Source organism: Oreochromis aureus, linkage group 15 (genome assembly GCF_013358895.1).
Source record: "Oreochromis aureus strain Israel breed Guangdong linkage group 15, ZZ_aureus, whole genome shotgun sequence".
Lineage (NCBI taxonomy): Eukaryota > Metazoa > Chordata > Actinopteri > Cichliformes > Cichlidae > Oreochromis > Oreochromis aureus.
In genome coordinates, this window is record NC_052956.1 from 16,812,059 (window position 1) to 16,825,430 (window position 13,372).

At 37.2% G+C, this 13,372-nt stretch overlaps 3 protein-coding genes across 4 annotated transcripts in view; 2 read left to right on the forward strand and 1 right to left on the reverse strand.

The window, feature by feature from the left end:
• Nucleotides 1-59: 59 nt before the first annotated feature.
• On the forward strand, nucleotides 60-4,635 carry emc7b (ER membrane protein complex subunit 7b). The gene is made up of 5 exons (XM_031746116.2): nucleotides 60-292; nucleotides 2,494-2,613; nucleotides 2,735-2,873; nucleotides 3,462-3,542; nucleotides 3,817-4,635. The coding sequence occupies exons 1-5, from the start codon at nucleotides 60-62 to the stop codon at nucleotides 3,964-3,966; spliced, it is 723 nt and encodes a 240-aa protein (XP_031601976.1). The 3' UTR covers nucleotides 3,967-4,635.
• LOC116325275 (muscarinic acetylcholine receptor M5-like) overlaps nucleotides 4,168-13,372 on the reverse strand; it is a 23,954-nt gene continuing 14,749 nt past the window's right edge. Inside the window, exon 2 of the mRNA XM_031746117.2 lies at nucleotides 4,168-11,262. Coding sequence (XP_031601977.1) covers nucleotides 9,658-11,190 — 1,533 coding nt within the window. The 5' untranslated portion in view covers nucleotides 11,191-11,262 and the 3' untranslated portion in view covers nucleotides 4,168-9,657. The remainder of the gene's footprint in view (nucleotides 11,263-13,372) is intronic.
• aven (apoptosis, caspase activation inhibitor) overlaps nucleotides 11,794-13,372 on the forward strand; it is a 44,004-nt gene continuing 42,425 nt past the window's right edge. For both annotated transcript variants that reach the window (XM_039598693.1, XM_031746118.2), the window contains exon 1: nucleotides 11,794-12,041. In XM_039598693.1, the coding sequence (XP_039454627.1) occupies nucleotides 11,847-12,041 (195 nt within the window). In that variant the 5' untranslated portion in view covers nucleotides 11,794-11,846. The remainder of the gene's footprint in view (nucleotides 12,042-13,372) is intronic.

Below are 13,372 nucleotides of genomic sequence, written 5' to 3' on the forward strand. Positions count from 1 at the left end.
ACTACATGTTGATGCAGAAACTGTGAAAAACGATTTTAGTTTATTAAAGACGAGGCAATATGTGGCACAGGGAAAGAATACCGCTGCTACTGGCTTTCGTCCAGTCTGTGTTCGTAGTAGGGTGGTGTTTTACTGAAATGGAAGCGGGGCCTGGCGCAGCTATGTCGACGCAGACTAACGGAGATCGGTTCAAAATCGAGGGAAGAGCAATAGTTCCCGGAGTGAAAACACAAGACTGGGTCTCCACGGCTAGAGTGCTGGTAGATGGTGAAGAACATGTGGGCTTTTTGAGGTAAGAAATATCCATAGTTATACCGGATAACTAGCTAACATGGTACGTGCTACAATACGTGCTAATGCTACGTACGTAGCATTAGCACCTAGCCATTGGTAGCTGGTGGTTAGGGTCAAACTCGAAGTCAAACCCGATAACGACTGCATCTGCCACAGGCAGATGGCAGGTACCAAATGTTGTAGATCATGTACAGCTTAACATTTCCTTTTGTAACTCTTGTCCGAGTCCCAGTCAATTAGCGTTTCATTTCAACATGAGGCCTTTTTGGTCCTGCTACAGCGGTAACCACAACACAAAACGTCCACAAGAGACTTGTGTATATATTATCTATTATATTTCCCCAGCTAGCATATGTTTATGAGAAAACACCAGTACTAGTACTGGTTTGCTGCACAAACATGTGTTGAAGGCATAACATATTATTAAGCATGTTCCATAGTATTTGTTTGTCATGTGTGTCGTAATGTACAAATAAAAGTAATATATCGTGTTATTTAACCCTGCTATCTTTAACCATGTTACCATATCATCCGTAATAAAATAATCATTCATGTTCTTCTTAGCTCACAAGGGTTTACTCTATTGTCCTGGCAATAGTTTTAATTATTGTATTACTAGTGCAGTAGTAGTTTATTTAACCTAAGATACGAATATAAATGATGGCTACTACATAAATTTATCTGTGATAAAAGTATAAATTCAAGGATACTGGATGGAGCAAACTTAAAAAGACATTCTCAGGTTCTTGTTTCTACAAATGCATTATTATTAGAAGAAGTAGTAGTAGCATTAGTACTGTTGTTGTTTTATGTGTCTCACTGTTAGTTCCACCCCTACTGGCTCTATTAGTATATCAAATTATGTACATAGATTGTGGCCAAAGGAATGATTTTGATGAAGACAAATTTTGTTCACTGTTTTGTTTTGCTTTTTTCACACACATTAAAGGTAGAGAAGTAGTCACTTATAACTATAAAACTATAACAAAAACGTATTTAAAAAAAATAAGTCTCTGATTATTCATAGAGTTATCACTATATTTTCATTTTTAATAGGTTATTTGCACCACAGAATGTAACAATGCACTTTTTCATAGCTTAGTTTATTTGAAAAATTAAACAAAAAATAAAACATTTACATTATGTAGTAGGTAGGTAAACACAGACAAAAAATAAAACAAAATGTATAATTAATAGATTGTATATAAGAAACTCATAATTTACGCTTGAAAAGATGCATTAATTAACTTGCTGATGGCACACATAATGTAGTTATATATAACTATGCATTTATATGTATACTAACAGACACATAAAACTATACATTTGTCATAACATAATATGCGTACATTCAACTATATGTAGCTTTAGATTCTCTCTCACACACACACACACACACACACACACACACAATTACTAACCTACTTTGCATACCCCAATAATCTTTATGCCAGGTTTTGTAAACTATTTATGTATATACTCTCACACATGCATGTATATTTACATATATACAAACATGTAAATATCTTCATACACATAAATGAAATTTTGCATTGACATTTATATACCATATGAGCCACTAAACATTGTTGTACGGCACAGATAAAAACACAAAAGGCTTTCACTGTTGTCCATACTATTTAAAAATAAAACTTTATCTTCACATTATAGCCCTGGTTCCCTACCAGAAAACATTTTCTCTATATTTCCCATTAACAGGGACCCTAACCTGTATTCAATTCTTCATGTAGTCCTTGTGCAGTTTAATAGTTTACAAGGTCCAGAAATGTTAACATGTTTTAGTGTTTCTTTCTTTCTTTTTATATCTCTACCATAATGCAGTGTGTTTCATATTTCAAGTTAATAAGAATAATACTTGAATTCTTAGATACTTATAAACCTAATTAGGTGACCTTATGGATGTCCCACTTTCAGATATTTAATGGAAAATTATTTTTATGGACTTATTGACTGGCAAGACCTTTAACATTTTTACCACATTTGTTTATTTATTTGACTTAACCATTTGTATGTTTGTTTTAGTAAGATAGTTTGACGATACTTTGCTATTTAGTTCATTCTCCATTTATTTCAGGATTAATATTTTAGATGAACTTTAGGTTTAACTAATATAGGTGTACCAATGTAAATTATAAGCAGCTGCTTTCTTGAAAAATTTGCTTTATGTTTTTGTTACAGAACCGATGGGAGTTTTGCTGTGAACGATGTCCCCTCTGGGTCTTATGTTGTTGAAGTTGTTACTCCCACCTATAGATTTGACCCTGTCCGTGTTGATATCACATCCAAGGGTAAAATGAGGTATGGCCACTAGAGTGAAAAACCCAAAACATGCATTGTTCATGTTGTGTGAGCACACTTTGAAAATTAGCGGTTGGCCTATGGCAACTCTGACCCACTGAAACAATGTGTGATTTCACAGAGCGCGACTTGTGAATTACATCAAAACTTCAGAGGTAATTCGCCAGCCATACCCTCTTCAGATCAGGAGTAGTGGACCTCACAGCTACTTTATGAAGAGAGAAACCTGGGGCTGGACAGACTTCCTTATGAACCCAATGGTAAGAAAATGCATTGAATAAATGGGAATTGCATGTGTATGTCACAAAAGAAACATTTCCTAGGATCCCACCATTATCCTAATACTCTGATTAAATATATGCTTTCTACCATTTGTAGAGTCCATTGGCTGTAGCCCCATTTAGAGAACTACTGATGTTAATGAATTTTGATAAGCTGGTACACAATACTGACGATAATGAACAGAAGTTTCATGAGCATAAAGTCATATTTCCATTCCTTAAAGTGTGCTTTTTGCTCATTTCCACTGCATATTTTTATACTCATGAACTCTTGAGCAGCTTTCCATCAATCAGAGTTGAAAATAAACCTGATTTATCTTGGGTAGTGAAGGCCATCCACTGTCTGACACAAGCTTTTTTTTTTTCTTTTTTTTTTAGCTCCTTTCCTTTTAAAGGTTGCATTTTCCTTATGCTAGCCTTTTTTTTTCCTGATTGGATGGCCCACAAACTCAAAAAGAGAATGTTGGGCGTCTGTGCTGAAAAAAGGAACTGTAAAAACAAGTTGTCAAAGAGGAATTCTTGAATGAATTTGTTATATGTCATTTCATGTCTTTGTTGCTCCTGCAGGTTATGATGATGGTTCTGCCCCTGCTTATCATTGTTTTGCTACCCAAAGTGGTCAACACCAATGACCCAGAGATGAGAAAGGTATGTTCATTGTGCTGTGTCTCTGAGCTAAATGGAAGCTGTTCTGGTCGCTTTATTAAGGATAGCACTTTCTCTGAAAGAACAGACTTTGTGATGTTTAAAATCCTAACCCTATCCTTGTCTCCTTTTGAAGTGCTTATTGTGCTAAAGTGTTAACTGTGACAGATGTGACTGCTTGTGATACATTTTTAACATCAGAGAGAACATTGAGTCTGTACGCAGCCTTTCTCTCTCCATAAACAGCTGTTCATTCTCTGCCTCCCTTTCTTTACAGGAAATGGAGCAGTCCATGAACATGCTGAACCCCAACCCTGAGCTTCCTGATGTCTCTGAGCTCATGACCAAGCTCTTCTCTGGCTCCAAAGGCTCCAGCAAGGCAGGCAGCAGCAGCAAAGGCACCAGGCCAGCTGCCAAGAGGAGGTAGTACTCTACATGCCTCCTAAAAATCTGCCTAAAACGAAAAGAGCTTGATTTATATCATGGAAGCCAGGTTTTAAAGTGTCATTTTTTTTCTCTCTCCCTCTCTCTGGGTTTATTGTACAGATTTCGTTAATATTAGATGTTTTGAGCACATCTGGATTTCTAATATGCTATACAAACTGCGCAAAAAGGTTTTTTTCTTCATTTTTTTTTTTTTCCCCCCCCCATACTGCACTGATAACATTTGTTGCGAAAGCTGTTATTCTTAATTTGCGCGATACTTTCTACAGGTGACCCTACTACTCATCAGTCTTTTCTGTGCTAAAACCTCCATTGTATATTTTCCACTGCTGCTACTTCCACTACCTGAAAGAGAGAGCATATATACACAATTCAGAGATTTTCTTGTTTAAATAACTTCAGTAATACGACTGTGAATGAAGAGAAATTGAATTTTAAGACAGATAAATTCTTATTTAAAAACCTAGATAAATAAATTGCTATGGTATATGACAGCTGTGTTTTTATTTCACACCATTCATTTCTTTGAGTGAACACGTGACTTTCTCATTTTATGAATTATTGTGGTGAACTGTATGGTTAGAATTCACACGCTGTACATTATGTGCCTGAGGTGTAAAAATTAAAACGATAATCACTGGAAGTACAAAGAGAGAATTGTATGGTTGCTTTTTAAAAGCTCTACAAAGTGTAACTGGTTTTACTTTGTAATAAAATAGACATTAAAGTCCATAGTTAAAATCATTATTGTAGAATGTGTTAGCACAGGCTGACAGGACGTGTTTTAAAGTGAAACAATAATGAGTAATGTTATTAAATATAGAGACTGACAAAATAAGCTCAGCTCAAGGTTGAGTCACTGGCTTTCTCCTGAACTTTGAGCCATATATGTTCATCATCAGCATTTATCTGTTTGTTGAGGAGATAGTCCTTTTGGCACAAAAGCTCCGTTGTTGCTATGGTTTTGATTTTGGCTTCAAAGTTACCCAGAAGTAAGAAAGAGTGGGTTTTTGTTTTGTTTGCATCATATGCATCTATGCAAGATTATATTTACTGTATATTCCCGCTGTTTCACCGATCAGTGCTTGGCAGTGGTAACGCAAAAAAGATGAATCACCTTGTCTTCCCTTTTTCAGGGGAAAACATTCTGGCCCATCAAGGTAGGAGAAGCATGTGGGTCAATACAAGCAAAATAAAAACAAGTTTGCTGGCTGAGTTCCAATTAACTGCTTAAGCTTTTGAGTCTTAGTGTTATGCACGAGGGCCCGCTGGGCACAATCACTGTCAATAATAACCACAGGGCTCGAAAAATGCTTTAAAGTCAGATCAGATGTTTATGATGCACAGAATGTGTTTTGGTGAGAAGTAGTGAATATACATATAATCTAAAAGTTATCTCTCAAGCACAGAGTAGACAAAACATGTCGTGAATTAGGTCAACTTGCATGCAGTTGCATCTTTTTCCAGTGATGCCCCGTCCACAGGTAAATGGTGATGGTGTGACACAATTTAAAATGAGTAGTTTTCATCAAATCGCCTTTTTCCAAGGTTAAGAATGAGTTGCTGTGTGAAGAATGCGCATGGCAGTGTCCTGTAGATTACTCATGCTAAATGAGTTAAGTGAAAGCATCAAAATAAAAGAACGCTTGTTGTTTTCCCTAATACTTTTCAAAGTTTCGATCATGACTGTGGCTCTTAGTCCAAAGCAATTTAGTGCTTATTTTGACTCTAAATGTTTTATTTAAAAGCTAGAGCTAAACTGCTAAAAACTCATTTTTACCAAATGGGTACAAATATTAACTGAAGACTATTTTCAGCTGCATTTTGGTGTTTCACGGTTGCATTGTGTATTTGAGATTAAAGAGAAACTACATTACCAGAGTTCATTCAGCACATCTACAAGCATATTTCTGCCACTGGATGGGGAAGGAAAAAAATGCCACCCATAATTTAAAATTTGGGGTTATCTCAAAATTTTAACTAAAGTTTCATATTTTTTTCTGAATTCTGACATATTTATTTTGGAAGTTTGAGTTAGTAAGTTACTGAACTCAAAATTTTCAAACAATGATCTAATATTTTGACTTGGGGGGGGCAAAAAATGTTGTTGTTTTTTTCCAGTGGTGGAAACAAGCTTCCATAAACACAAAGGTGAGTTCTCCAGTGAAATAGTTTTTTAGTGTTTCAGTGACATCACAGGTCAACTGAGCTTTATCAGACTGTGAAAATGCCGATTCCTGTTAATGAGATCAGTTAATTAATGGCTTTGTTCTTCTCATGTGGTGTTGCATTAGAGCAAAGAAACTTTCAGTGCAGAACAACTGTGCTGACCTGGACTCTTGGGACCAGTAAAATCTCCGGTGACGTCTGGGATTTGTTTAGAGTCATGTCGTTGGTACATGGCACATTCGGCTAGTCAGTCAACCATTGGAGGACGGTAACGATTTGCCTCACCTCTCAAAGAAGAATTATTGACAAATGAAATAGTCTTCAACTTGTCTGTTGGTCATTAAATGTTTGCCTTGAAGTTTGTATTTTACTGTGTATATTATTACACAAAGACACTTACAGAAGTGCAGACAGACAGTAAGCACAAGCTCCTTCACAAAGGAATTTTTGCCACTATGAGCAGAACAAAAGGCACAGAGTTCAGATCAGAAAGATACATTTAACATTACATCATAATAGACAAAAAAGTGAAATAATTTACAACATCACTCATCTTTTTACAGCAAAAAGAAGACAAGAGGTGTCCATAACAATCTTAATCTCATATTACTAGTGTTAAACTAATGCAACTGTAAATGCACATAAATGTACCGATTAGCCCTTATACACATGATCAAATATCAAGAAGATAGAAAACAGAGGAAAAGACATTCACTGAACAATAATATACTGTAAACGATTTACATTCACCATTTGTGAAGTGTAAAATCCGACACGGTCTGTGAAATATGTTATTCCTGTTACAGCTTTGTTTTGAAATATGTGAGCTTATGCTATGTCATTTATATACAGTGTAAGAGAATAAAGGAGAATTATGAATTATATGAGGTTAAAAGGATAGGATCAGAGATTTTGACTCCAGGATATTTTACTAAAAAAGATTGTTACAACCCCTGTAATCAGGCTTGCCATTGAAGGTGGGGTGGTGGTTGTTACTTGGGCCACTGGTTTGGAAAGAATACTATTTTATTATCATGTTTGATTTTTAATTTTTATTTGGTTTCTTAACCAGCGAACCAGTTGTAGTTGCTGCTTTGCAGCCACTGACAGCTATTTCAAGGTACTTCTGCAAATGTCCCCAAATGCAAACAAATACATGGTGTTAAAAAGGGGACAAAAAAATAACTATTTAAATGGCAGTGCCATTTAAATAGTTATAATATTTAAATGGCAGTGCAGTACAAGACTTTAAAACATAATGACAGTCCACATTCCTGGAGTTGGAAGTTCAACTTTTTTCAACACAAAATAACCCATTTTGGAGATGGTTACCATTGCTCCACAATCTCAAGAGAAGGAGGAATTTTATTTTATTTATTTTGCAGGTGTCCCCTTGCAAAAGTTACAGTTCATGTGTAAATTATAAACACAGCTTATTTATTATCTTGTAAATTAGCTATATTGAAAATGATTGTAATCCTGGTGAGGTTAGCAGAACTAAGCGCTTTACTCTCTGTTTACTATATAAACATGTAATAAGCAGGTCACAGAGGATCACAATATAGATGCAAATGGAAAACAGGTTAGAAGTCCAGTACTTGAAGCTGCTATGTAAACGGATGATAAAGGGCAATATAGCTGGGTTTGGAATTATAATGTCTTCAAATGAGGCTGTGAACAATTGAGTCCTTAGCCTAAAATTGTTTTCAGTATGGTGTTTAACAGTGTAATAGAATACCTGGCATCACTTTTTACAAATTCCTTAAAAATGTAAAGTAAACGCATGTTTCGCCGTTAAATAAACAAACCGATATTGGGGGAACTACAGACATCAGACTTTTATAGTGTTAATTGTCTCAAAGGATGAAAATTGATATAAAAAATAAATATTGACCAAATTTTGTTTTTCATTCTTACATTGTCAGAAAAAAAAGACACATTTTGCTATTTTTTGCAATTCATTAATGATTTCCTGCCTGTCCACAGGTACTGAAAACAGAGAACAAGACAAATCAAAAAAATTGTGTACAAGAGATATCAGTGCAGCGTACCGAGAGCAGGTTTTGAGAATGTCTGTGTTACGAACATCTTTCTAGTTAACAATGTTTCTTAATTCTTTTTAATAACCATGGAAAGTAAAGTTAGTATGAGCTGAGCAAGCAGTTTCTACACTTCAACAAAATCAGACTGGACAAAGGCATTAATAAACACGCATAAAAGCACCTCACCTTTCTGATGTAGGTCAGAAAGAAGTGACTTGATAAAAGACAAAGTGTCTGAGACCCGTTACATAAAGCCATAACAACCTTTACACCAGATTTATTTCTTTCTGTACTTTTTGGGGGTTTTTGCCTTATGTAAATGTCACTTTTTTCTTGCAATAAAAGTGTTGACTGTTTAGTCATAATATATGTTATGTACCATATATTTTAGTGTCTGAGTGCATTTACATCTCAGTTGCAAAGGGATAGCAGTATTGCCCATATGGAGAGGAAGGATATGGGCGTGTAAGTATATTACAAATATTTAAATGTGTGCTCCAGTAACTCGTTATTAACTATTAAAAACAGGAGTTGAAAGAGAGATATATGTCATTGCTGACTTTCCTATTCTTGTAACAAAAACAAAACAATCTAGTGCCTGTATTAAGCCACCATACAACTTAACCAAAAACAGTTTTGTCACAGATTTGTGTCCATGTCACACAGCCATTAGCCTACAGAAGTTTGATAAGATAACTTGTTTCTAAACTCAACACCCCTTAGACATCTAAAACGGACACTGACTCAAGTGATATGATGTAGCACGAGGTGGTTTATCAGACTTCATACTAGGGCTGTCATGATATCACGTTTTTGCATGATTATTGTGACCAAATAAAACCAAAACAAAGATTCACAATATTGCTATTATCACAATATCTATTAAAAAAAATAGCAATAATTCTATCAGTCAAATTAATCTATAACTTTTTTTATTGTGTCTTTTTTACATTAATTAACCTCACAAATGCATTCAGGTGGCAATAGAGTCTAAAGCCATATAACTATACAAAAGCATACAAAAAGAACAAATACACAATTATTTATGATTATCATACATGCATTATTAACACAATGTTGATATTTCATTTTTTAAACATCACGGACACCCCTACTTCACGCTGCTCCCTCAGCAGCCATGCAATCTGTAGGTCTGTAATCAGACTTCAATGTGTAGAACCAGTGGTATATCACTTCAAGACAGACTAGAAAACATCTGAACCTGTTCGTTAACCTTTAATTATGTGAGAATGTGCAGACACCTTTCTGTGACACCTTTCTTTCCTATAACAGCAGACGTTTAGGCGCTTCATCAGGCTCAGCTCATTTTAAACCAGCATGTATTTTAACACGAAAATCACATCTGGCACTTCATGCTGAAGAAGACCACTGACTACTGTATATGTCAAGAAAATCCAACAACGTGGACAAAAGTAAGTTTGGTGTAATATTGCAGGGACACATTAAGTCATTTTATTGTTGACATTTGGGTTTTGTCCACCCCAGTATAGCTTATCCTCACCTCTCCTCCTCTTCCTCCACTGACACAGCAGAAGCATGCGGAACGTCTTCTGGAAGGTCTTGTTGCAGAGAGCGTAGCACATCGGGTTGATGGTGCTGTTGACGTAGCACAGCCAGTAGCCCAGGTGCCACAGGGATGTTGGGATGCATTCGGAACAGAAAGTAGAGATAAGCACCATGATGTTGTATGGCGTCCATGTCAGGATGAAAGCCAGGAGGATGGCGCTAAGAGTCTGGGCTGCTTTTTTCTCCTTCACCAGCACCATCCTCTTTCTCTTAGTAATCTGGTTCTTCAGGGCAGTGTCCATGGGTTTGGAGGTGGTGGAGGATGAGGAGGGGGAGGCATTTTTGGTGGGCAGCTCTGCTTCGGGGGGGCATGATGTTGCGCTCATAGGATTGCCGTTTTTACCCTTTGAGCCAAGTTTAAACCTATATGAGATGCACTTTTTGCTGTTCTTTTTTTGAGGTGTGGAAAAATACTCATCTTCTGCATAATCAGTCACCTGTCCATTTTTATTAGTTTCTCCACTTCCTGGCTCTTTGAAAGATCCTTGCGGGGTTTCTATTGAAACGTGTTGTTCCTCTTCTTCTGAGGACGTGTAGCTATTAAAAGACGTGATCTGGTCTGCTTTCGCCCATGCCTCGTCTGACCTTGTGGTAGTTTTTGTGGCATTACTTTGATTAGATGAGGACCAGGAGGCCTGACTCTGGTCTCTTGGCTCTCGGGTGAAATGAAAACAAGAACGAATAATAGTTTTCTGTGGTTTAGCCCCCTCTGGAACATGTTCCTTTGTGAGCCCTTGCAGCTCTGCTAGATCTTTTGTCCGTTTTTGCGTCTCTTTGTAAATCCTGCAGTAAAGAATGGTCATAATAGAGACTGGGATGTAGAACGCAGCAATGGCTGTCCCAAATGTGATGACGGGCTGTGTTAAAAACTGGATTTGGCACTGGTTCATTTGCACTGTTCTCTCTCCTACAAAGTACTGCCAGCACAGAATGGGTGGAGCCCAAAGGACAAATGACACCAACCATGCCAGACCTATCATAATGGCAGCCCTCTTTGGAGTCCTCTTTGCCCTATACGTCAGTGGCCTTGTAATGGAGAAGTATCTGTCAAAACTGATAACAAGTAAGTTCATAACTGAAGCATTGCTGGCTACATAATCTACTGCTAGCCAGAGGTCACATGCAAGGTTCCCCAGGGACCAGTAACCCATTAGTATATATGTGGTATACAGGTTCATGGATAAAACTCCTATGATGAGGTCCGCAAAGGCCAGACTCAGTAGGTAGTAGTTGTTTACAGTTTTAAGTTGACTGTTTACTTTGAAGGACAGCATAACTAGCACATTACCAACTATTGTTATCAGGCTGACAATGGCCGACACCGTGGCGATGGCTATAGCCTCCCAAAGGCTGTGAGGAGCAGGGGAGACATGTGAAGTGTTGCCAAAAGTACTGTTTGAAGCATCCATTATGCTTTGTTGCAGAGCTGTGTTACTGTTGGAAAATATCTCTTTGTAGCCTCATGTGGATTCAGCAGTTACCTACAATGAAAAGAGAACAGCAATGAGATATAATTACACACAGAGTTGTTTTTAATGAGTTAATGAGCACAATTCATTTTTGATCAGAGTGACAGTAGCTTACTTAGATTTTTAACTTGTATACGTAGTTTGTAAAAAGCTTAATAGATTTAATAAAATATAATATTAATATAAATGTTAAAATACAACATTAGGTTCATCATTATATATGTGTGTGTGTGTGTGTGTGTGTGTGTGTGTGTGTGTGTGTGTGTGTGTGTGTGTGCATGTAATGTATTATAAAATTCTATATGTCATTAATGGAAATACTATATAATATAACACATATAATATAATAATATATGCAGTAGTATTTAATTACTTATAAGTTCTAATTGACATAGAGTTTCTTCATTAAGAATATATACAACATTCAAACCTGAAAAGTTAATTATTTTTTATGTTACTGATAGATATTCATGTAGCCAAATTGAGGCCCGGAACTATCAAATCAAAACAATTTTGCCGTGGGATATCATTGGGTGTAACACCCATTTCAACTGTGAGGCGTCACACGCTCAGCTGTCCGGCCACTGTTGACAGTAATGGAAGGTAGAGTAACCAGAGGCAGAGGAGGCAGTGGGAAAAGAGGTGGCCGCGGTGGAAACGACGGCAACAGTTTTGTCGGTGAACACCGAGGCCGAGGGAGAGGAGGCCACCACCGCGGGCGGGGTAAACGAGATCATCATCGCGGCCGTGGACGCGGAGGAGGCGCCCATGCTGCTGAATTCCATCAGCGGGTGAGAGAGCAGGGGATCTGAGTCCCCTTACGTCAGTCCGCCAAACTTTGTTGAAAAATCAAAGGAGTTTGCAAAGAAAAGCGTCTGGACTTCTTTGAGTTGCTTGAAGACGTTTCACCTCTCACCAGGGGGTCCTTTGTCCCTCTTTGGGGGGATACTCCCACTGGGTTTAAATCTGGGACTCTCGGCCATTTGACCTTAGAACTGAAGAAGCTTCTCGGATGAGAGGTGAAACGTCTTCAAGCAACTCAAAGAAGTCCAGACGCTTTTCTTTGCAAACTCCTTTGACTACGATGACCTGGATGACTGAGAACCTTCACAGACATTTTGTTGAAAAATATTTTGAATCCTGTAGTTTACGTCACTGCGCAGACGCACACATTCACAGATGCTATTGCAAAGCTACATGGGATTACTTCTTCAATTCCGCCTAACTAAAACTCATTTCAGGGTGACAGTTAGGCAGTGTTATAGTTAGTCTGAGCAAAACAATCCCCGCAGCTGGTGCAAACTTTGAAATATAGCTATGTATTGAAATAATGTGCAAACTCACAGTAAGTTTCGAGTCAATATGCATTAGCTGACCTGAGAAGTGTGCAAATATCAGCTAAATCCATCCATGCTTATTATTTGTTGTTCGTGCTATCGTCATCTAATAAATCCTACCACCATGCACTGTATAGAGCTACACTGAGCCCTTTTACATGTGTCAACATTTTGATCAAGCTCTTGAAATTTTTCCCACAGTAATTTAACTTTGTCACTTTACAATCTGCCTGTGGATATGACCCTAGAGGCTGCAGTTGTTTTTCCACTGGGATGTTCAGACAGTTAATGCCCCTGCCATGGTAACTACAGCAGTAGAAGAGAAACAATAGGGGCTCTGTGATTACAGTCATCAAAATCTCCCTTGGTTAGTTGGAGCTCTTGATTGCAATCATTTTTTTTTTTTTTTTTGGTGCATCCATAGCTACCATGTGGTCTTTGATTATTTTGTTCAGAAGAAATGAGCATGGTTTTTCCATGGCAGTATTATGAAAAGATTTTTGCAGATGTGTGAGAAAGCAGGGATAAATGCGTTACTCAGGCAAACTTAATGAGCTCAGTTTTGGCAGTGATGTTTATTCTTTGTTTATACCTTCACCCATTTGCGATGCTTGGCTACCAATTATAAATAAGAGCTATGTGCTAATGAACACTTTACAAAATTCTCTTTCAATTTGTGAAGCACAAAATGAATTATTTTTGTTGCAGGAAAATCATAGTGACAGTACTAAAGGTATGCAGTTTAGACTTCTTAAAAGTTAGAACAATTAGACTTTTTTCCAGAG